The sequence below is a fragment of the Protopterus annectens genome, chromosome 16.part0 (assembly GCF_019279795.1).
Source record: "Protopterus annectens isolate FY-2018-M chromosome 16.part0, PAN1.0, whole genome shotgun sequence".
In the NCBI taxonomy this organism is placed as follows: Eukaryota; Metazoa; Chordata; order Ceratodontiformes; family Protopteridae; genus Protopterus; species Protopterus annectens.
This window is the reverse complement of record NC_056750.1, coordinates 587,965,693-587,990,230: the sequence shown is the minus strand read 5'-3', so window position 1 is coordinate 587,990,230 and position 24,538 is coordinate 587,965,693. Positions and strand designations below refer to the sequence as shown.

Genomic DNA, 24,538 nt, shown 5'->3' with positions numbered 1-24,538 from the left:
TAAATACAAATAGGAAAAATAAAATAGGTTACTGGAATGAATACTAGCTGAAAAACATTCAGAGCTGTGAGAAATTATTGGAACAGGGAAGGATATAGTTTAAAACAGCATAGAAATGACAAGGAAAGCTTTGTATATGGAAAAAAAAGTAATGTACTCACCATAATGATTTATCTATGTTGTCCGTTTCCATCCTTCCTCAACTAATGGGGGTCTCCGACCTGACTTCAGCTACTTCAGTAGACTTTGGCTCCAAAATTCAAGCTCCTCTCATTACCCATAATCCTCTACTTCTCCTGAAGATTGAGCTTGCCCTTCAGTCAGCCTACCATCTTGAACCACAACAGGGTACTCAGTAAAAAAAAAAAAACTGACTCCAAATTAAACTTTATTTCAGTTAAAAAAGAAGAAAGAGGAAGACTTGAGCTCATTCAGCAAGGTGGGCAGGAATTACCCCTCAGGACATACTAGGAGCCCAAATGAAACACTTCCAAAGTAGGAAGGGGGCAGGAGGATGAGGAAGGACAAACACAGATGCATTGCTATGTCTAGTACATAACTTTTGTATCTGATCTTGTCTTTTCATCCATTCCTCAACTAATTGGAGAGAGTCCCCAACTAGAGAAAACCCAGTGTGGACCTCAAGGAAGGATATTCTGGAGTACAAGCAGAGCCAAATGCTGCCCTATTCTTATTTAAGATGTCCAGTTTGTAATGAGCAATAAACACTGCTCTGTGTGCTCTTAAGTGTTCAAGTGCTCTTATTCTGCACTTATTACTGCTGTTTAGTAGCCTGATTAAATTTGTTTGATATTCTATGCACATTAGTTTTGATTTTAGCACTTGTGCTTCAGGCCAGTTATTTTACATTTAGGGATTTTTGTGGCAAACCCTCATCAAACCCTGCTCTCCCCAACTCCACCAAGTATTCAGAACACTGCATTTCTGAGAATTTGTACAGAGCTGATATAGCAAAGAGCTAAACTCTCCTGTCTGTGAGCAGAATTGGAACCTTTTTCCATCTTATATTCCAAACTGACTAGTACATTTTTAGCAACTCAGTTTGCATTGTGCTGTATTTATAATATTTGCTGTATTGTTTGTCCTTTGTTGTTGTCTGCACTTTATTTCTCAGGGTAGCTCAGAAGCTAGCTTCAGGTGAGGGTTGTTGAGCCAGCCCATCTTAACTGTTTGTCATTGCCTGAAGTGCATTTTCTGCGTTATAGTTCCATTGCTAGAATCTCCTTTTTTTCTGACTGAGTGTGCTTCTCAAACAATCTGGAAATAAACAGCTGATAAGTATATCTTTGGCACTTTTTAGCTGTTCAGAGTTCTGCACTGTCTTAATGTTTGCTTGAGTGAATTATTTCTATATCTGCTTGCATTGTTTTCTGATATTGTAAGTGCCTACATTTTGATTTTCTCCTAATTTACTGCTTTCTACACTTTTTAGTCATTTTGTAATTTAAATTCCATTTATTTAAAACTGTATTTGCTTTAATACTGCTACACACTCAAGTGTGCTAGGTTGCACTTCATTTGAATTGTTTTTACTGCTGTTTTGCCTGCTTTTCTGTAAAACAAAAACGTTCTAAGCTTGTTTCCCACCTTTCCTGTAACTAGTCTAGTCCAAATACAGATTTGCTGATCCAAGACTGTTTGTAAACTTCTGAGCCCCCCCAAGCCTTTCTGTGTTGGAGAGAAGCCTTCTAGCTTATCACTGGGAGTGGTAAGCACTATGTAGCCCATCACAAGGGGAATGGTTTCTGGCCCAGAAATTGTAGTTTATTGACCATTTGGGCAGTTTTTCCATCCCCTTCAACTTTCTGGTTTAATACCCCGTGTTTGCACGGGTCTATGCCCGTTTAAGCTCCACCTAGCAACGCCAAGCTGAAGTAAACTATTACCGATGCCAGAAAGTCTGCTCTTCAGTTTTTCCCTTGAATCTGGCTAGTTCTTTCTCTCTTGCACTTCGAATAGCTTAATCTTTTTGCATGTCAACAGGTTTTTGTAGCAATTATTGTAGCACACCTAAGTGCCATCAGCACTAGCTGTTCCTCACAGAAATAGCTCCAGTACGGGTCTATATCACACTGTTGAAGTTTTACAACTTAGAACGCTATATGGTCAAACCCATACATTCGAAGTTATAAAAATTTGAAAACTTAAAAAATAAATAAATTACCTGGCAGTTGTAAGCAAGGGGACAAGACCCCCTGCACCCCCCACATCCCCCGCTCTTTAAATATACCAGATTGCACTACAATGCAGTACAGCGTGGAAAAGTAATATGTGCATTTACTACACTGTAGTGCAATCTCGGAATTTGTATATTTAAAGAGTGGGGGTGTGGGGGGTGCAGATGGGGCTTGCTCCCCTGCTTACAACCACCAGGTACTTTTTTTATTATTATTATTTTTTTTTCAAAGTTTTACAACTTCAAACATACGGGTTCGACCATATAGCGTTTGAAGTTGTAAAATTTTGATGTGATGTACATCGTCCATATGACCACCCCTCATGGCATGATTAAAGGGCAGTACCCTGTGCTTTCTCCTATTAACCTGGTGCACTTGGGCATTCCGAAACAGTGTAGCAACTGCCTCATGTACACAGACAACCCTCTCCTCTTACCTCCCAACACTGAGACTTGTGAGAAATGCACTTGTATCACCAAATTGGAAGCTACACGCACTCTAGCCAAGACCGGACTAGCTGGTCAAGAGGAGAAGGTCAACACCTGAACCACACCACATGGAACACATAAGCCCTCCAGAACACCCACCATCACATCTCACATAAAAACACAAACCACGCACCCACCTTCGCGGAGGCTCTCAATAGAAATTTACCCAAACAGCAGAGACCTCCAAGACAGAAATGCACTTGGCCACCACAGCACAAACCACAGGACACAAGTCACCTCCGCAGTGTGCCCCTAAGGCTAAACACCTTGCCCAATACAATAATCATAGGTTATTCAATAGTGAGTAACACAGATGTACCACTCACTAGGTTGAATAAGGAGAAGGTAAAAGTCAGCTGTCTATCAGGTGCCAGAATCAGACAACACACACTCAGGCCACTCCACATACAAGTATGATGCTGTCATTGTCCATGTGGGTGTGAATGACCAGAGAAGCACCTCCTTGGACTACCTAAAAATAGACATGGTGGAGCTCTCGGATTATGTGGCCCAGGCAGGTATGACCCCTTGCCCTGAGCAGTATCCTTCCATCACCCAGAATGATACTTCAGTACAAACAAAAAATGATAGACTTCAACAATAGGCTAAGTTTCTGGTGTCATTCTAAGGGAATAAATATCTGCCTGCTTGGGACGACACGATTGACAAACCTTGATGCTGTGCCAGAGATGGCCAGCATCTGTCACACCTGGCTTTCTGGGTACTGGCTTAGGCTCTTACCACCCCCCACAGTGCCTTTTTTAGGAGGTGTTCCAAAGACCAAATTACCACCATAACAGCCTATAAATAAATGCAATCTGAGGGTCAGCTGCTCAGCGCTAGAAGTCTAAATCTCAAGATACACTCGCTTGAAGCACTCCTCAAAAAGGAGATAATCAACATTTGTGCTGGAACGGTGACCTGGTTTAAAATGGCAGAAAGCACCCCTGCGCTACCAGGCTACAACTCATTCCACACCTTTTGGCCCCGAAATATGGACTGTAGCTCCAAAGGCAGTGGTGTCTCCATATTCATAAAGGATATGCACACCTCCAGACTAGTAGCCCAGCCTAACGCATCTGAAATACTTCAGGTACAACTAACATTGGGTAAGATGGCAATCCAGGTGATAGCCTGCTACAGGTCCCCAAACACGTCCCTAGACTCTCAGTCCACGTTCCTAAGCACCCTGGAATCTTTCAAGGTCCAACCCAACACTCATACTAGGAGACTTCAACTACCCCTACATCAACTGGGAGAACTACTCAAGCACCAATACACTGGCCCAACGCTTCCTGGAATTCAATAATTCCAGTGCCCTGCACCAGCTCATTCTGACACCCACTAGAGGGAGCAAAATCCTCGACCTAGTTATAACTAACATGGGCGACTGTTGCTCTCACCAGTAATCAATCCTGCCTTGGTCAGATCCGACCATAAACTAATCACCATGGAAATCCACATCTCTCCCACACCTCCCGCAAAAGTAACCACCTTGAAAAACTTCTCCAAAGCTGACTTTGGGCTCCTAAAAACAGAGGTGGCTAACTTCACGGCACCCATGCCAATGGAAAATAGCTGCATGACTGCCGAATCATACACCAATGCACTGGATGAACATTTACATAAATGCATGGAACTAGCCAAAACCAACAGAACCAAGACGCTCTCCTCCAAAAAAAGAAAGCCAATCTGGTGGTCCCCTGCCATTAATAAACTCTACAACAAAAGGAAGAAACTGTTGCAGAAAAAAGTGAAGTCCCAAGACAGGAAAAACTCCCTTATTACCCTCAACAAAAAGTTGAGATCCATCATCAAATCCTCTAAAGCCAGCTATGAAGGCAGAATTGCGGCAGACACTAAAAACAATCGCATAGCCTTCTACAGTTATATCAAGAACCTCCACGGCAATACCCAGATTTGCTCTGAGTTACTGCACAATGGTACCTCCTATACTGAGCCTACAGATATCGCCTACATACTGGCCAACAGATTCAGGGCTAATTTTACCCCCCCCCCCCCAAGGACCAATCACAATACCTGAAGAATGCCAGGCACCCAGCATTACTGCAGCACAGGTTAAAGCTGCATTGTCCAAGGCCAAGAATACAACCTCCATGGGACCGATAACATCCCTGGCTGTGTTCTACATGAACCACAAAGCGAACTGGCACCACATCTGTGTGCCCTGTTCAATCACAGCCTCACCTCAGGTTTTGCCCCTAACGAATGGTGCACTGCTATAGTCATCCCTCCCCATAAAGGGGGAGCAACTGCAGACCCTGGGAATTATCGTCCCATTAGCCTGAGTCTGTAAAGTTATGGAGCACATCAACATGGACCTCTAACAAAGATATAAAAAAATCTCCAAACTCTAGATCCCACGCAATTTGGCTTTGTGAAAGGGAGATCATGCCTGCTCAACCTGGTTGACTTCTTTGAGTCAGTCACCAGGACTGTGGATGAAGGTAAGGCAGGGCATACAGCCTACCTCGATCTGGCCAAAGCCTTTGATACTATTCCTCACTCGGGAATTATTTATAAACTCACCAAACTAGGCATAAACCCCTATATCACTAGGTGGGTTGCAAACTGGCTCACAGCTAGAACACCGTATGAAAGTACTTGACTCCAATTCAGACTGCCGACCAGTCACGAGTAGAGTCCCAAGGGATCAGTCCTGGGCCATCTCCTATTGGGCATCTACTTCTCAGAAGTCCAGGCCAACACAAAGGGACGCTGGCTGACCAAGTTGACAAACTACTGCAAGCTGGGAGCCATTAACAACTCCCCAAGTGATGGAGACATCCTACAGAAAGGCCTCACTGAGACCAATGACTGGTGTTGAAACCGTGGCTTTAAGTTTAATGCCAAAAAATGTGTAGTCATCCCCTTTGGTAAAAATTCAGTTCCCACTAATTACCACATCGATGGGAGCCCACTGAATACCAAAGACGTTATAAAAGAGATCTGGAGACGCAGGTTAACAGCAACCTCTCCTTCGACCACCACATTGCCACTGTGGTCAGAAAGCCCTTCTATGTGGTACATCTCATTACCAAGGGTTTTGCATCCAGGAAGAAAGAGGTCATAATCTCTTTCTACTCTTCCCTCATGAGACCAATCACCAAGTACAATGCCCCATTTGGAATGTACCTCACTAGACACCTGCAACAGCTGGAGAGGCCACAGAAGTACCTCATGAAGAGAATCCAAGGCATTAAACACACGTCCTACATGGACAGCCTCAAAAAGACTCCAGCTATTACCTGTCTCCTATCTCCTACTTAGAGGCAAATCTTTGCTTAACTTACAAAGCCATGTTTGGCCCAGGTTAGTTAGAAATGCTACATCTAAAGAAATCCCATTCCCTCCGCATCACACGCTCTAGAGACCTCATCCTCATTATTACAATCAACAGAACATGCTGGAGGGGACAGGTTCCTCACCCAGACTGCCCATGCTCTGGAATTGACTTCCCATACATGTTAAGCAGAGCACCTCGCTGTCCCTCTTCAAGAGAAATCTTGATGAGTGGATGGGTAATAGAAAGGTCACCCCGGGATTACTTTAGTGACTCTACTTGATAGAAGCAATGGGAACTAATGTCAGGCAGCATGAAGCCAGGGCACTTCTATGGGCTAGACTTGTAAAGGCTCCAGGGCCATTACCCTAGTACACACCTATGAACACAGCAGCAATGGACCATGTAGCAGCTGCACAAATGCAATCTCAGGAAGCTCTGGAACACAAGGCAGATACTGTTGCCACAGACCTGGTGGAATAAGCCTTAGGAGGTTTAGGGAATATCAACTCTTTGATCTTGTAAACGAAACACAATCAGTGAGCCATCTAGCCAAAATTTCTGAAACAGCCCTTTCCAATTTAGCCTTCTAAAAGGAGACAAACAATTGGTCTGATTTCCTATAACCTTTAGTTCTATGAACATAGAATCTGAGCTGTCTATATTCATCCAACATGTGCAGCATGTACTTTCCCTTGTTTGGAAATTTTGGGAAGTAAACAGATTGATGAATTGGTTGATAGTTGCCTCGGATACCACCTTAGGTAGAAAAGAAAGCTTAGTCCGAAGGGACATCCTATCCTTATGAAAAAACATACAGATACTCATCTAGTCTAACTGCAACCAGAAAAAAATAGAAGTTATGTTCTTACCATAACGTTCCATGTTAGTTGTCTTCTTCTCGCTGGATGGGTTCGGAGCCGACCTCGGCTCTGACTCGGCCACTCTAAAAGCTCGAGAGTTGGTTCCACCGGCTCGAGGCTCCCCCTATATCCCACAATGCTAGGCGGTATTACCTCAGATCTCGTTTGTAAGCTGTGCCCAGCCAAAAATAACTCCAGAACCACTGGAAAAGGAAAGAATCCACCTCTACAAGGGGAATGGAAGAAGGTGACCTGAAAACCTGAAGAAGGAATATATGTACAAAACATATACCTATGTACAATAGAGGTGGTAGAAAGAGAGGTCACAATCAAACTCCTCTAGGTCTGTCCAGGCTAGGGGGAAGGAGGGGGGCGAAGAAAGAAGGCGAGAAGACAACTAACATGGAACGTTATGGTAAGAACATAACTTCTATATGTTGTTGTCAATCTCGCCTTCATTCTTGCTGGATGGGACCGCGTCCCTAGCACCTTGTCCCGGAACAGACTCTTGAGAACAGTGGAACCAAAGTTAGCTCTATGTCTAGAAGCTAAATCCAACTTGTAATGAGAAATGAAAGTGTGAGGAGTAGCCCAAGTAGCCGCTGCACAAATGGTATCAATAGGCAGTCTGTCTTGGAAGGCTATAGAAGTAGCCAAAGCTCTGGTGGAATGGGCTTTAGGTTTGTTAGGCAGCTTTTGGTGTCTTATTTCATAGATAATGGAAATTAGAGATGTTAGCCATCTAGATAGTGATACCTTGAAACAGAAAGTCCCTTTCTGCCTTCTGCATAAGAGACAAACAGCTGGTCAGATTTTCTGAATTGTTTGGTTCTATCCAAATAGTACCTTAACTGACGATGAACATCTAGCCAATGCAATTTTTGTTCAGACCTATTAGAATATTCTGGAAAGAACACAGGAAGGTCAATGCTTTGATTTAGGTTAGAAGCAGAGGCTACCTTAGGTAAAAAGGACGGGTTGGTTCGTAAGGATACCCTGTCTTTGTGGAACAACAGATATGGTGGTCGACAGCTGAGTGCCTGAAGTTCTGAAACTCTTCTAGCTGAAGTAATAGCTACCAGAAAGAGAGTCTTCCATGATAGCAATTTCAAAGAACAGGAAGCTGCAGGTTCGAAAGGGGGAAGAATCAAAGAACTGAGAACTAAATTAAGGTCCCACGGAGGAGGAGGATTTCTTATAGGAGGTCTGAGTAGAAAACTCCCGTCAAAAAGGCTTTGCAAAGCTTGTGGGACATTATGGCAGACTCTGAAATGCCCACATGAAAGTAATTTATAGCTGCCAATTGAACTTTAAGAGTAGGAGGAGATGAACCTGCATGAAAGAGTTCAGCTAGAAAATCAAGAACCATATGGATGGGAGCAGTGAAAGGATCTAATTCCCTTCCTTGAGCCCAATAGGCGAAACGTTTCCACTTACTCAGATAAATCTTTCGAGTGGAAGATTTATGGGAAGCTATTAAAATATCTCGAACAGAGTGAGATATTTGAGGAAGCCTGGCTAAGGTTGGAACTGGAGGAACCAAGCAGTGAGGTTCAGAGAGTGGAGGGAGTGATGTAACTGACCCGACTGATGGATCAAAAGATCTGGAACTAGGTCCAGATGCCAAGGTTACTCCAACAGAAATTGATGCAGAAAGGGGAACCAAACCTGTCGAGGCCAGTAAGGAGCAATGAGGATCAATGAGGCCTTCTGAGCGATAGCTTTCTGTATCACTTGAGAGATTAGTGGGAAGGGAGGAAATGCATACAGAAGTCCCCGGGGCCAAACTTGGACTAGAGCGTCTCTGCTGGACTGGCCTGGTAACGGGAAAAGGGTGAAATAATCTCTGCACTTGCTGTTTTGGGGAGTAGCAAAAAGATCGCAGCAAGGCCGACCCCACTTGAGAAAAATTTCTCTCACAACAGAGTCTTTCAGAGACCACTCGTGAGGCATGAGAATAGCTCTGCTCAACTTGTCCGCCATTAGATTGGACTTCCCGGGGATGTGCGTTGCTATCAGAAACCGCTGAGAAGAAATCGCCCATTGCCACAGTCTGAGTGCTTCTCGACATAGGGATAGGACCTGGTTCCGCCTTGTTTGTTGATATACCACACTACAGACATATTGTCCGTCTGGATTGCTATCGTTCCCAAGGGAAGAGAGTCTTGAAGGGCTTGCAACGCTAAAAGCACTGCTCTCATCTCTAGAACATTTATGTGCAAGTGGCATTCGCCTGGTTGCCATGTGCCCTGGACAGTTCTGCCCTGATAATGCCCCCCCCACCCGATCAGGGAGGCGTCCGTTGTCAGAGTAGCAACCGGAGGGGAAGGAACAAAGGGTCTTCCCAACAAGAGCTGAGGGGAAGACATCCACCACCGAAGATGATTCTTGCATGTTTGTGTAATCATAATGGTGTGGGACATCGGAAGTTGCTGGTATGACCATTGTGTGAAGAGCATCCACTGAAGGATTCTCATGTGGAATCTGGCTAATGGAAGCAGAGGAATGGCAGCTGCCATAATCCCCAATACCTTCAGAACTAACCTGGCTTTGACTCTGTTGCTGCTGAAGAGGAGCGAGACCAGTTTGTGTATGTCTGCTATTCTCTGATCTGTTAGTCTCGCAGACATGTTGACTGTGTCTAGATTTGCGCCTATGAAGGTAATAGTACGACAAGGCAACAAAACAGACTTTTCGCAATTTATTGAAATGCCTAAGTTTTGACAAATGCGAAAGGTGTAGTCCCTGGCCAGAAGAAGAAGATGCTTGGTGGGAGCTGTGAGGAGCCAGTCGTCCAAATATGGAAACACCTGGAATCCTTGACGCCTCAGGTGAGAAGCTACCACTGCCATGCATTTGGTAAACACCGGGGCAGTGGTGAGACCAAAGGGCAGGGCCCTGAATTGAAAATGACTGGTTCCCAGCCTGAAGTGGAGGAATCTTCTGGAGCGTCTGTTCATTTTTATGTGATAGTACGCATCCTGAAGGTCTATAGAGCACATCCAGTTTTCCTTTCCCAATAGGGGAAGGATGGACTGTAGCGTGACCATCCGAAATCTTGTTTTCTTGACCGACTTGTTCAAGATACTGAGATCCAAAATTGGTCTCCAGTCCCCTGTTTTCTTTGGGACTAAAAAGAAAAACTAAGTTAAGAAAAGGGGATTTAAACTAGTTTAATAGACTTATTAAACAACTGACCTGAGCCGGTAGAAAAACAACACCTCGATCGCTGTAGCGGCAAACGAGATCTGAGGTAATACCGCCTAGCATTGTGGGATATAGGGGGAGCCTCGAGCCGGTGGAACCAACTCTCGAGCTTTTAGAGTGGCCGCGTCGGAGCCGAGGTCGGCTCCGAACCCATCCAGCAAGAATGAAGGCGAGATTGACAACTTAACATTGTTTTTTTCATGACAAAAACTAAGTCCACCTTGGCAGAAGGCTCAAAGGGGGGCCTGGTCAAAGCCTGAAAGTATTGTTAAATCCCACAAAGCAGTAGGGCCCTTGACAAGTGGTCCAAGTAAAAAGGTATGGTTTAGAAAGGCCTTGCAGCTGCCATTCCTCTGCTTCCATTAGCCAGATTCCACATGATGCCAACAAAGAATGTTTTTTGCCTATGTGGAAATTAAAAAATGGCCACAAGTTGGACCTTAATTGTAGAATAAGTTGCTCCACTATTGAAAATTCAAGCAAGAAAGTCAAGAACAGCTGGAAAAGGTGCTGAAAAACGATCTGCCTCTGGAAAGGCAAAGTGGAAAATCTTTTCCATTTACTCTTATAAATCTTTTTAGCAGACTCTTTCTGGAATGATGTAAGGATAGGATGGAACCAGGGGGAAAGCCTGGAATGCCTTGCCATCTCTGGAAGTGGCAAAACCACATGGTCAGCTTGAGGGTCTGGATATCTGGGTGAGGTATTCCAGATGGGTGAGATAGAAGGTCCTAAAAAGGGATCCAATACCTAGGGAGAGTGAACTAGAGGAGGCCACAGGAAGGGAGACTATACTTATTCAAGGGCATAATGATGCAAGAAGGATTACTTTGTTTTTCTACTGAAATGCTTTCTAAAGAAACTTGGAAAAGAGATGGATGGGTGAAAAGGCATAAAGGAGACCAGAGGGACAATTGTGAATCATAGAATCTCTCATTGACTTCCCTCTGGAGGGATCAGAACAAAGTAACTGCTGTACCTGGAAATGAGGGGAGAAGCGAAGAGGTCAGAGCACACTTGGCCCCATTTGCGAAACATCATTTCTGCCACTAATGGATTGAGAGACCAATTGTAAAGTAACATGGACCTACTCAGTTTATCTGTCAACACTAAGGACATCCCTAGAAAATGCATTACCAGAAAAGTCCGTCCAGTGTCACACACTCAATCTTTCTTGACATAAGGGGTAGGACCCCCCCCCCATTTGTTGATGTACCAGACACTGACATGTCCGTCTGAAGAGCAACCAACCCTAGAGGGAGAACGTCTTGAAATGCCTGAAGTGTTAATAGGGGTCCTCTCATTTCTAGGACATGGATGTGAAGACTGACGTCCAACAGACCATGTGCCTTGGATGCCAAAGTAATGACCCCCCCCCCTCAAGCTGGGTGACATCCATAGTCACTGTGGCTTGGGTGCAGAAAGGATAAAAGGTGAGCCATGAGAGACTACTACTCTGATCTACCAGGCTGTGTGCTCCCTGTAAATTTGTAGTGCGAATCAGCACGGTCAGACGATGACGCTCTACCGACCACTGTACTGCAAACATCCACTGCAGTATTGTGTAAAATCTCATTAAAGGCAACATAACTATGGAAACTCCCACAGATCTGAAGCTGCAAAACTAGCCTGGCTGGAGGAAGAGAAAGACTGTGTGATGCTTAGCTCTGTGCAGTGTTTAACCTGGTCTGTGGTAAACTTGAGATCTGTCACCATATCCATACGAGCACCAATGAATTCCAGGATTTTGAGTGGGGGAAAGCGGAAACTTGCCAAAGTTTACAATAATGCCCAGTTCAAGACAGAAGCAAGTAAATCCCTGGCCTGGTTCAATAAGAGGCTTGGTGGGTGCAGAGAGGGGCCAGTCATCAAGGTAAAAAACCACCTGGAATCCTAGCAGTCTCAAGTGAGCTGCAACCACTGCCATGCACTTAACACCCTGGGAGCTGTAGTGAGACCAAAGGGCAGGAACTGGTAGTGACTGACTGCCTGCTGGAAGTGTAGGTATCTCCTGCAGCAGCTATTTTGATGCAATAGTTTGCATTCTGGAATTCTACAGAGGACACCCAATCATACTTGTGCAAGACTGGCAGAATGGTCTGAACCATTACTATCTAGAACTTTAAGTGTTAGACAAATTGATTCAAATTGCCAAGATACAAATTTTGTTTTGGTTCCCCATTTTCAGAAGTCAGTTCTGGATCCTTGTTGACCTGGGGAGACCATTTGGATGACTCTCTTTGCTAGCTGCTTTTCTGCTGCTTTCCTCTGCCTGGGTGGAATATCAGGAACTCTTGTGTACCAGCTGGGATGCTGAAGCAAAAATGGTATGCAATAACATCTAGATACTACCCTCTGCACCAAGGTATCTTTGAAGATAATTGTCCAGATTTCTGGGTGCAGAGATAAGTTTCCCCCAACAACTGCCTCAAGAGTGCAGCAGTTGGGTAACCCTTCAGGAGTACTGGAAGGGTTTCTCAGAGAAAGGACCCCCTGAAGCCCTGGTGTTGCAGGCCTCCTCTGTCACAATGACGACATCTGCCATTACAGTTCCTTCTCCGCTGTAGAGAGATCCGTCTCCATAGGAGTCCTGGGAAGATCCTTGTGGAACCACATCTTTCTACCTCATCTCCGATTCTGTCAGAAGGGTCGTTCAGGGGTAGAAAAACATATCCCTATGGCAGATAATGGCTTCCCATTCTGCTCGCTCCTGGAGAGAGCTTCTTCCACCTTGGGACAAAACAAGGTGAATCAATCAAAGGGAATATTGAAGAATGAGGTCTTGAAGGGCTCCGCAAAATCAGACACACATCCAGCCATACCCTTCTTACAGAAATTCCTGCACCTGCGACTTTCGAAGCTCCCTCTGAGGCATGACAAAACATATCAGACTCATGGAGGCATTTGATAGGGACTTAAGGATGGCCAATTACAAATAAACTGTATTCTTGTTCTCCGTATACATAGACCCTGAGAGAGCATTGGAAAACTCCTTGATTAAGTCCCTCTGAAATCTTGTAATGTGTCAAGTAGTTCAGCAACCTGAGGGTGAACGTCACTGATGCATAAACATGCTTCCCAAATCTGTCCAATGCCCAGGACTCCCTGTTCAAGGGATGAACAGAAAAAAATCTGTTCAACAAGTTCTTTCTTGGCTGCTGCTACCCTATAAGCATTCATTGGGAGACCCTTGCTTCAATGGGCCCAATCTTATCTGGTATCCCAGTAATGGGCTTCATAACATCCATATCCTTCCAGGCCTAGCAGGAAATGAGGTCCACCATCTCATCTACTGGGGAGGGGGACTACTCAGGATTTACCTTTGCCAGTTCCAAAAGCCTCGAGAAACATCAACTGTTTTGGGGGGAAGGGTTGTTGGAAGACCAACAACCTGTGTCAAAAGTTAAATAATTTCACAAAGGCAGATCTCAAGGGGTGATCTTGGGGAACTCTCCCCTTCATCAAAGTCAGTGTCTTCCATCAAAGACTCCTGTGGGGAATCAAAGTGCCTCCTTTGCATTCTAAAGGGGCTCTATGGCGGGATGCTCTGGAAAGGACTCAAATGTGAGCAAAATCCTGGATAAGGACAGTCTCTACGCTTGATCACACTGGCTGTCCCAATGGGATAGGATGAAAAAACATTCCCCCTAAACTGTCTACTGTGGGTAAAGACACGAGGGAGACAAGAATGCCTTGTACACAGATGTAACAAACTCTCTACACTACCTCAAAGACAGAGGTCGTGGGGGAACCAAGAACCGACCTGGCAGCAGCAAAGTCCACCTGCCAGGACAGTTCCAAGCATCCCCAAGACCCTGCCTTGACACAGAGGTTGAAGCCAAGCTTTCCAGAGCTGAGGCTCCAAGGGGAAGGGACAGCACCAAAAATATCTGAGTCTAACTCAAACCCTAGGATCCTGGATCAGAGAAAGTGTCAGAGTCAATGAGGGCCAGGTATTATGATCTGACAAACTCAATTCTTGATTCCAGAAACTCCCAAACCAAGGAGCAGACTGGAGTAGGAGTCAAAAGTTGGGATTGGACTGGTGGTAGGCTCACAGATCTGATGGGAGAGGGAGCTGGGATGACTAAACTGAATCTGGGTTCTGAGAAATATTATGAGCCTGTCCTGTTCACGTCTGTTTCTGTCAGGCTCCTAAATGACCTGAGGGATGACGAGGTTGAGGGCAGCCTGGAAATCCATCAAGGTATCTACTGCAAGAAGGGTGAATGGCTCCTCGAGGATGTAGGCTCTGGGGAGAAGCTTGGTGACTTATGAAGTGGAGAATAACTGGAATCAAGTCAGATCAGAGGATCTTGGTTTTGATCTAGTCTGATCCAAGGATTTTGCAATATTCTCTGGCAGAGCCAAGCCAAAACAGGAGGAGGAGAGCGATCAGGGAACACCATCAATTCGCTAACCTTGCAAGCTAAATCCCCCTTGAATGTCTCTGAAGATTTCTTGGAGGGAAGGGGAGCTTCATAAGATAAAGTGGTGGATCGCAGCAGACCTTTCAATACAAGCTGGTTTCTGTGCTCAAGCAGCATTGTATGATTAAATCCTGCATAAATGTCACAATTAGTGTTAAGATGATGCCCTGCTCCAGTGCAACAAATGCACTCTGAGTGGGTGTCTAAATTAGGAATTTTATGCCCATAAGATGAGCACATTTCATACCCATTTGTTTTTTCAGACATCTCGAACCAACAAACAGAAGCAACTACAAAAAAGGGAAGACAACTAAGGGAGGACTACCAACAATGGTAACACCAAATACCAGCAATGGTACTCCAGGAAATACCTCAACACTAAGGTAGTAGAACAGTTAGCAGGGGCACAAGGTCTGATAATACAAAAAAACTATTTATACACAACTGTATTTTATATTATACACACACGCACACACACACACACACACACACGCACACACGCACACACACACACACACACACACACACACACACACACACACACACACGATATAAAAAGTGTACACACCCCTATTAAAATGCCATGTTTTTAGGATATAAAAATGAGACCACAATAAATAATTTCAAAACTTTTCCCATCTTTAATGTGACCTATAACATGCTCAATTTCAATTGTAACCTGTTTCAATTGAAAAAACAAATCTGTTAGGGGAAAAATATAAAAATTAAAGAAAAACGTACAATACGCTGTTTGCACAAGTGTGCACACCCTTAAACTCTGTTGAAACACCTTTTGATTTAATTATATCATTCAGTCTTCTTTGGTAAGAGTCTATCAATATGGCACATCTTGACTTGGCAATATTTTGCCCACTCTTCTTTGCAAAAGCACTCCAAATCTGTCAGATTGTGAAGGCATCTCTTGTGCACAGCCCTCTTCAGGTCACCCCACAGATTTTCTATTGGATTTAGGTCTGGGCTCTGACTGGGCCATTCTAAAACTTTAATTTTCTTCTGGTAAAGCCATTCTTTGGTTGATTTGGATGGATGCTTGGGGGTCACTGTCGTGTTGAAAGTGAAATTCCTGTTCATCTTTCTAGCAGACGCTTGAAGGTTTTGGTCCAAAAGTGACTGGTATTTGAACTGTTCATAATTCCCTCCACCTTGACTAAAGACCCCAGTTCCAGCTGAAGAAAAGCAACCCCAAAGCATGATACTGCCACCAGCATGCTTCACAGTGAGGATGGTGTTCTTTTGGTGATGAAGTGTTTTTGCACCAAACGTACCTTTTGGAATTGTGGCCAAAAAGTTCAACCTTGGTCTCATCAGACCATGACATATTTTTCCACATGCTTCTGTGAGACTATGTATTGTTTTGTAAATTTTAGCTGGGCCTGGATGTTTATCTGTGTAAGAAAAGGCTTCCGTCTTGCAACCCTACCCCATAGGCCAGACATATGGAGAATACGGAAGACTGTTGTCACATGTAGTACACAATCAGTACTTGTCAGAAATTCCTGCAGCTCCTTCAGTGTTGCTTTAGGTTTCTTGGGCAGCCTCCCTGGCCATTTTTTGTCTAGTCTTTTCATCAGTTTTGGAGGGACATCCAGTTCTTTGCAACATAATTGTCGTCCCATATTTTCTCCACTGTGTTCCATGGTATATCCAATGCTGTGGAATTTTTTTTGTATCCTTCTCCTAACTTATACCCTTCAGCAACAAGATCCCCTTAATGCTTTGTAGCTCTCTGCGAACCATGGCTTTTGCTGTAGCAGACAAGTAAACATCAGGAAAATCCTTCTAGGACAGCTGAACTTTATTTGGGGTTAATCAGCCTCTAATATACAGCAGGTGTGTACCCAAGAAGACTGAATGCTGTTATTTAAATCAAAAGGTGCTTCAACAAAGTATTAGTTTAAGGATGTGCACACTTATGCAATCAGCATATTGTACTTTAATTTTTTTTATATTTTTCCCCTAACAAATTTGTTTTTCCAACTGAATTGTGCAGGTTATAGGTCACATTAAAGGTGGGAAAAGTTTTGAAATTATTTATTGTGGTCTCATTTTTTTTCTATCACAAGAACCTGGCATTTTAACAGGGGTGTGTACACTTTTTATATCTATACAGAAGAAAAATGTTATAAAGTATAATGGTACAAGAGAAAAGCAATACAGCATATCTTTACGAAAATGCAAAAATATTTAAAATATGGAAAAGTGTTGCACAGGTTTTTAAGGAAGAATCTTTTTGAAATATTACTTTAGAAATGATTGTGAGTAGTGACAATAATGAACTGATGTTTAAGAATGAATTGTGTGTACATATTTGTGTTTTTACTGTATCAATGATGTGTAGAGTTGCTTTATTAGGAGGAGAACAATGTAAAGGAAAATGATAAAAATTAGATTGTAGCAGCAAGTATGGGAGTTAAAGGAAAATCCTAGAACATAGTAGAAACTATACAAATATGCAGATATGTTTTAATTAAGATCCCCTAATCTGTTAAGTACGTCCACCTGAGCTGCCATTATTTCAGGCAGATGGCATCTCATTTTAATGTCTCAGCTGAATGATGGTACCCTCCCTTCTTATCCTGTACTGCTTTTAGTGTTGGAAAATTAATACAAGCACCTGTGTGGAAACAGAACTCATTTCACTCTTCCAGCATCAAAGGCAATAAGACACACAAATATCTCATTCCTTACACAAAGAACAACATTGACAGCTGGCTACAAGTCAAAGCTTTTTGGAGATGACATTTATTATTCCTGTAGCATTTAGCACATACATACAACTAACACCAGATAAAAAGATGAAATAAGGATGAGCCAGAATGCTTCATTTTACAGTCACAACAGGGAAAATAAATTCTGAAAGAAAATGTGCACTATTTTATAGCTTGCCCTGTTTTCATCTCCGTTCTGAATTTTATGTACTTTTAATGACAACCCATTTAACATCCTTTGCCCCAGTCAGAAAAGTTTTGATCTCCCTAACCAAAATCTTAAGATGTGCCAGAATTATTTTCCATTGCATTTCTTTCCTTACTTACAATGCAGTATAACAAAGTGTGTAAAACGGCAACCCATAACAAATTACAGTAACTTTTTTTAAGTTAAGAATTTTATAACAATAACTTTCATTTAGTCCATTTCACTAAAAATGAATTAACTGATATACATACATATATATATATATATATATATATATATACATACATATATATATATATATACATACATATATATATATACACACACACACATATATATATATATATATATATATATATATATATATATATGATAGATCACATCTTTTAAATGTCAAAGTAAGAAAACTTAAGTTTCTCAACATAATTCTGACAACTGAATTCCAGTTATTGCTTCTCTACTGTATCTGTAAAAGAGCTATCTATGCTGAACTGAAATACAGTATTTAAGTCTGACACCTCTAAATTAATTCATTCAGCAATATCAATATATCAGGATGAAGCCAGAGCATCAGCACAGAATCCATGCTTGATGGTCAGTGCAGAGTTGCTTACCCATCATATCAATGGAGCTTTGGTGATTGGAGATGACAACATATGGCCCCTCTACCTGGAAATTCTCTTCCCCTTCGACTTCCATCTTCAGTCCGTACACGTATTTGACTTGACGCATCACTGCGCGGACATACCTGTCAAAACAGGAGCCAGTTCTTCATACTATCTGGACAGACATACACAACCAAAGAAAAGGTTACTACTGTTGCATTTGAAAAAGTCAGAGGGATAATTTTCATTTGCTGTTTTACCACCAAAATGTTTTTCATGGCATAATGCATTACATTGTTCTAAGAGACACGAAAAATCAACTGTGTGGTATCTAATCACATATTTTCATTAACCTACGTTGTAAGGACCATTTATACATATGGCTCAGCTAGCCATGCATTCCATAAAGAAAGGCTACAACTGGAAGGTTCCAGCAAGCCAGTCAGAAAACTGACAATCCCAATTCCTTCCACTAGTATTTAGCATCAGCCTCCTTGAGGTTACTACTAGTAACTCGGTGCAAAACCACAATCCAAATAAATGTCCCTTCCATATGCTGGAATGCATCTAGCCACAGAATCACTCAGCAAGATATTAATTGTACCTGGGGGTTCATTAACATGATCATTCTCCCACCACCCAAGTTCTTCCAAACATACACCTTGAAATAACTTCTATAAACGTTATGACCATTTTATTGTACATTATCAAACATTTTAAGTGTGCAAATGGTATATGCTAAAAGCTTCTTTAACTAGGTTACACCATGGACTAAACAACCCAAACAAAGGTTTACCAAAGAGGGGGCAGGGTTGGCTTAAAGGTTTATGGTGTTTGCTTCACAAAATACAAGATGCAGGGTTTGATTCTGCTCTGTGGTTATTGGCTAGGCTTGTAGTAGTCTGTAGACTGATAACCTAGTGTTTACCTATGAACTCACCCACAAACTAATATTGATAAATTATGAGATACCACCCCCCCCCCTCACACACACGAGAAAGAGAGAGAGAGAAGAATTTTCCAAATAAAACATTCAAAAGGTTTCCCAAATAAAATACTATGTCTCACTCAATGTACACTTCTCTGCTAGTCTAGTCAAAAAGAAAAGTTGTCCTGTACTATTAATTTTCTTTATGGTAAAAGAGTAGCCAATGCCAGGGCAACTCGAATGCTTAACTAGGGAGTGGTACATGTTTAAGGCATTATGACAGCTAAATACTTAAAACTTTCTCTGGCTGCTACCTCACACCTATCCCATAATGCAATGCATCCACCTGCCTCTGTTTTTCCTACCAAAACAGCTCTTTGTAAGTGCTGAAAACAACCTTAAGCTGCCTCTGCCTTATTTTTGAGGATAAGTTAACATATTTGGTGTGAGATTGTCTTCTATTCTTTTGCAGATATTGTTTTACTTCTATAAATACATTTTCGACTTTAGCAGTCTTCTACATTTGTTTTAGTCAGGCTGTGTTTTAGTGTTTCTTTCAGTTACTGCTTCTATATCTAGTAGGCATGCCTACAGTAAGCATATCTTCAGTGCTGACAGGTACACTAAAGACTTGCCTACACAATGTCAAACATGACAGCTTTATATTGTTTGTGATAAATGTAATGATCTCACCAAACAAAAAGTGTTGAGAATTACCTGAGATCAGAAAAGTTTGCCTGTTTAGAATAGTCAGGAAATGCTTTTGGATAAAAAAAGCTGCCTTCTTGTATGTTTTAGGCAGCAGAAATTCTCTAACTCTTAAAGTTCACACAAACATAAAAGTGAAAAGGTTCATAGGGCGGAAGACCTTAAAGTACAAATTTTCAGTCCTCACACCCTATTGAAAAGCATTTTAGTTATTTATTTCCTGTATTTAAATAGCACACAAGCATTTTACTACCAATAATTCAAAACTATTAATTGCTACAGTAAATTATAAAAGCTAAAGCATGAAGTCAGTCTTAGTATTGAGTAAAAACATTTGATAAAAAAAAAAACTAAAACTTCAGAATATAAAAATTCCAAATGCCATCATGACAGTGGAACCATCTGACAAGGTCATACAAAAAGCTCTACTAGAAAAATGATCATGAAGGGTCATACTGAAGGAGGCTTCTACTTCATATTCACCGATTACAGAAGGTAGCTTATTTCAAAAGTATAGCGCTAACATAGCTGAAACTAATTACACTAAAGGTCTCTACCAAAGTCCTAGAAACAGCTAGCAGCCCCTCACCTGATGATCTGAGCAGACAGGCAAGGTCGTAAAAAGAGCATTTTTTAAACAAATACATATCATGCAGGGCTATCAAACGTCAGATTAATAATATTCAAGCACACTTTGCTGCAACCGGCACCCAGAGCAAGTCACAAGGACAGGAGTAATATGGTTCATTCTAGTAGTATTGAAGAAACAAAAAAGCCAGCAAGTGTTGGCAAATGCCACATCCAAATAAATGGTTTATTCCCATAGGGAAAACAAATTCCCCTATGTCTGAAATTGTAAAAACAATTTACAAAACCATCAAACCGGTTTCGGCTCCTCAGAGCCTTCTTCAGTGATACAAACAATGAAAAAAGTCAAAGTATCAGTATACATACATATATATGATTAAACCACACAAAGACCAATCACAGCACTGCATTTATAATTGGTCATTAAGGCCAGGTGAAAACAAGGCTCCAAGTTTTATAATCCATTTTCTCTCCTTTGAGCTGAGTAGTTCATTCCAATATTGTTTATCTTTACATTTTCCCTTTATACAGTCAATAATAACAAATTTAAAGCATGCTGATGCATGTTTCAAACTATGTTTATATAATGCATTACTAATGCGTTTATTTTTGATATCACTCAAATGTTCACAAATTCTGAGACGAAAAGACCTGGACGTCTTTCCAACATAGAAAGCAGAACAATTACAGGTCACCAAATAGATGACCCACTCAGTACTACAATTGGCCCAAAATTTGATGTCAAAGACCACTGAAGTATTTCTACTACTAAATTCCCTGATGCGTGAAACACTAATACAAAAAGAACAATGCCCACCACAGGGTATACACCCAACAATAGGTTTGCCTGTAAGGGACAACTGGGCGGAAGCAGAAGAATCGGAGCCAACTCTCTTATAATGACTAAATTTAGAGCCAATAGTCTGTCCCCTTCTAAATGAAAAAGAACACCTCTCTGGAAGAAAAGAGTTCAATTTTTGATCAGCTTTAAGCACATTCCAATGTCTATATACAATATTTTTAAAGCCCTGTGTATTTCATCCATAGGTGGTCACCAAACGCAAGGGCTGTGGATTCAAATTGTTGTTCTTGTCTCTGTATGATAATAAATCCTCTCTGTTTATATTGGACGCCCATCTTTTGGCTACATGCACAATACCTGGACGATAACCCCTCCTGATGAATCTGTGTCTCAGATCATCCCGGGCCTCAGAAAAAGACTGTTGGCTAGAACAAATTCTTCTAGCTCTTAAAAACTGAGATTTGGGTATATTCTGGATGATATGTTGTGGGTGGAAGCTGGTAGCATGTAATAAAGAATTAAATTCAGGGAATTTTCTGAACATCCTAGCTGACAAAGTATTGTCCTCATTTCTAATAATTTCAACATCAAGAAATACTATCCTAGATGTATGACAGGTCAACTTGAATTCAATCCCCCATATATTATTATTCAGATATTCAAGAAACTCCATGAGATAATGTTCATCAGCTTTCCACACCAACCAACAATCATCCAGATAACGACGCCAAATGTCCATCTCACACATAGATGTTATGATTATGATCGTAAATCATAATTTCTTCTATATATGCCATGAAAAGATCTGCATATAGGGGTGCAAAAGATGCACCCATAGCAGTACCTTTAGTTTGCCAGTAGCATTGATTTTGATAATAAAAAACATTACTGGACAAAACATGTTCTGTAAGACATACCAAAAATGTGTTAAATCCAGGTCGATATAAACCTGATCTAGCCAATCAATAGTCCAATGCTTGTAGGCCTGCCCAATGTGGGATATTGGTATAAAGAGAGGTGATGTCCAAAGTGCACAATAGCCATTGTGATTCAAGTTGGGTGTTATTGATAATATCCAAAAATTGGGTGGTGTCTTGGATTCTAGCTCTAATAAATCCCAATAATGGTTTTAAATATTGGGTTAAATATTCGGACAATGGTTCGGTGAGAGACCCATGTCCAGAGACAATGGGTCGACCTGGTGGATTGGTGGCATGTTTATGGATCTTAGGTAACAAATATAGATATTGTTTCATGGGTGAAACAACCATTAATTGTTCTTTCATAGATTGTGTAATAATACCCTCCTCCACCGCCTCAGTCAGAAACTGAGCAATTTGACGCTGAAGATGAGGTGAGGGATCCAAAGGCATCCACCTATAATATTCTTTGTCACCCAATTGCCTCATTGTCATAAGCAACCTTGTCCAATACAACCACCGCTCCACCTTTATCAGCTTGAATAATAACCAGATCTTTGTTATTAATAAGCTCATCCAAACTATGTATTTCTTCAGTAGACAAATTATTATAAGAAATAGGGAAATCCCTAAGATGACAATGTATGTCCTGTAGGACATTTTTTTGAAATACCCCCACTAGATGTGTCATCGGTGGATTAAATGTAGATTTTTTAAACTTAAAATCCTGAGATATATCACAAACGTTATTACCAAAAAACACCTTCAAATTCAAAATTCGACAGAAATTTATCACATCCTGGGCCAAAGATTGTTCAGAGACAAAGAACCCAGGGACAAAATTAAGCCCTTTATTTAATAATTTGAGTTGTCCATTGGTCAATTCAACAGAAGAAATATTGTGGACATTGGAATCAGAAGTTAATGTTGTGTCATAATTTTCAGTAATGCCTCCAGACTCTGTTTGGATGTTTCTTTTCTTATGCTTCCGCCCCCCTCGTCTGTATCTAAATTGGGAGGGTATGAAGAGTTATCCCTTTTGGCCTTGGGTAGCCCCTCTCTAGAGTATTCGTCAAGTTCACCTTCCGTATTAGATGAGGTATCCTCCCCAGAGGTACCACTAGAAAAACCAAAATTTTTCTTAAGGATAGATTTGGGCCTTTTTCTTTTGGGAGTAGATGACCTCTTATCATACTTATTATCATCTCTAGGTAATCTGAAAGAAACATTTTTAGATGTATCAAAGGGCTTGCCCCTCTCATAATCACCTACATCCCTAAGAAATTTTTTGAGTTTCCTGTCCTTTAAAATAGCTTCCATTTTGGACAAATCAGTGGTAAGTTTTTTAACTTGTGTCATAAAAGAATCACAGGTTTCAAACTTATTTGCCTCCAAACAGACAATTTCCAGGTCTTCGACACCTTTTTGCACCTTACGTTCATAAAAGTTAGCCAAAGCATCCACAAATTTAGAGGAGGCTGATTGTTGAATATGACCCCAATCCTCAATAAGTTGGTCATCAATGTTAGAGACCAAAGGTTGTATCTTGACCCTAAGGCCCCGTGGAGTAATATGTTTCTGCTGATATGCTTTAGACGTAGATGCCACACATTGGTCCTAACCATCTTCATGTTCTTACCCAATCTGGTAAAAAATACCTCACATTGTGTGTCCAAATCAGATCCCACAGTCTCAGAGGTGGATGACAATCCATGTCTGTCTAAACCAAACACAGATAAATCATCCACATCAGAAGATAAACCCTGTATAATGGGTGAAAGTGCCATATTCCGAACCTCAAGACCAAGCACAACCAAACCAAATAGAATATATCATCAAGTGAGAACAAATATAACACTCAATGAAAAAAACTTTACTGATTGTACGCTAATATATACATTGACACAAAAAATGGTATATCATGTATTATCCGGCCTGTACACTAGAGATATAGCCTAAACAAAAATCCCACAAAGTATCAAATTTATCCAAAACAAGACCATTATACACCAGAATACCAATAATCAGAATAATGTATAATATAACTTGGTACTGTGTACAAGTCTTATGGATCAATATTCAATTACTTCAACCAATACAATAAACAACCAAGACGAACTAGCAACCCCGCTAAAGTCGTCCTACTGCGTATTGGTATAAACGGACCCAAAAATACAATATGTAGTATAATCATGCAATCTTAAAAACCAGCTATGGAACACCACCAATCCACATGAGGTATTAGGCACAATGAAAATATCTATGTACATCGGCCTTAAACCACCTAATATGATGAAATGATCACAAAAATTTGTAACCAATATAAAGTGTCAGTGTTAATCAGCAGTACCAATATTCATAACACACCTGTAGATATATTACTAAAATGGTATGTTTGGCTCCAAAAATCCTATGAGTCAAAAATATTAATATATATCTGGAAGAACCACAATGTAACTACCTAAACAAAATCAATATATATCACCAAATAATATTGGCAATGTGTGACAATATTCACCCTACCTAAATAGTAAAAACTATGACTGGGAACCAGAGCAAT

At 41.4% G+C, this 24,538-nt stretch overlaps 1 protein-coding gene across 2 annotated transcripts in view; it reads right to left on the bottom strand.

Moving 5' to 3' along the window:
- Window positions 1-24,538, bottom strand: part of LOC122790888 (1-acyl-sn-glycerol-3-phosphate acyltransferase alpha-like) — a 1,029,281-nt gene that overhangs the window by 550,069 nt on the left and 454,674 nt on the right. For both annotated transcript variants that reach the window (XM_044058560.1, XM_044058559.1), the window contains exon 2: window positions 18,042-18,175. In XM_044058560.1, coding sequence (XP_043914495.1) covers window positions 18,042-18,175 — 134 coding nt within the window. The remainder of the gene's footprint in view (window positions 1-18,041; window positions 18,176-24,538) is intronic.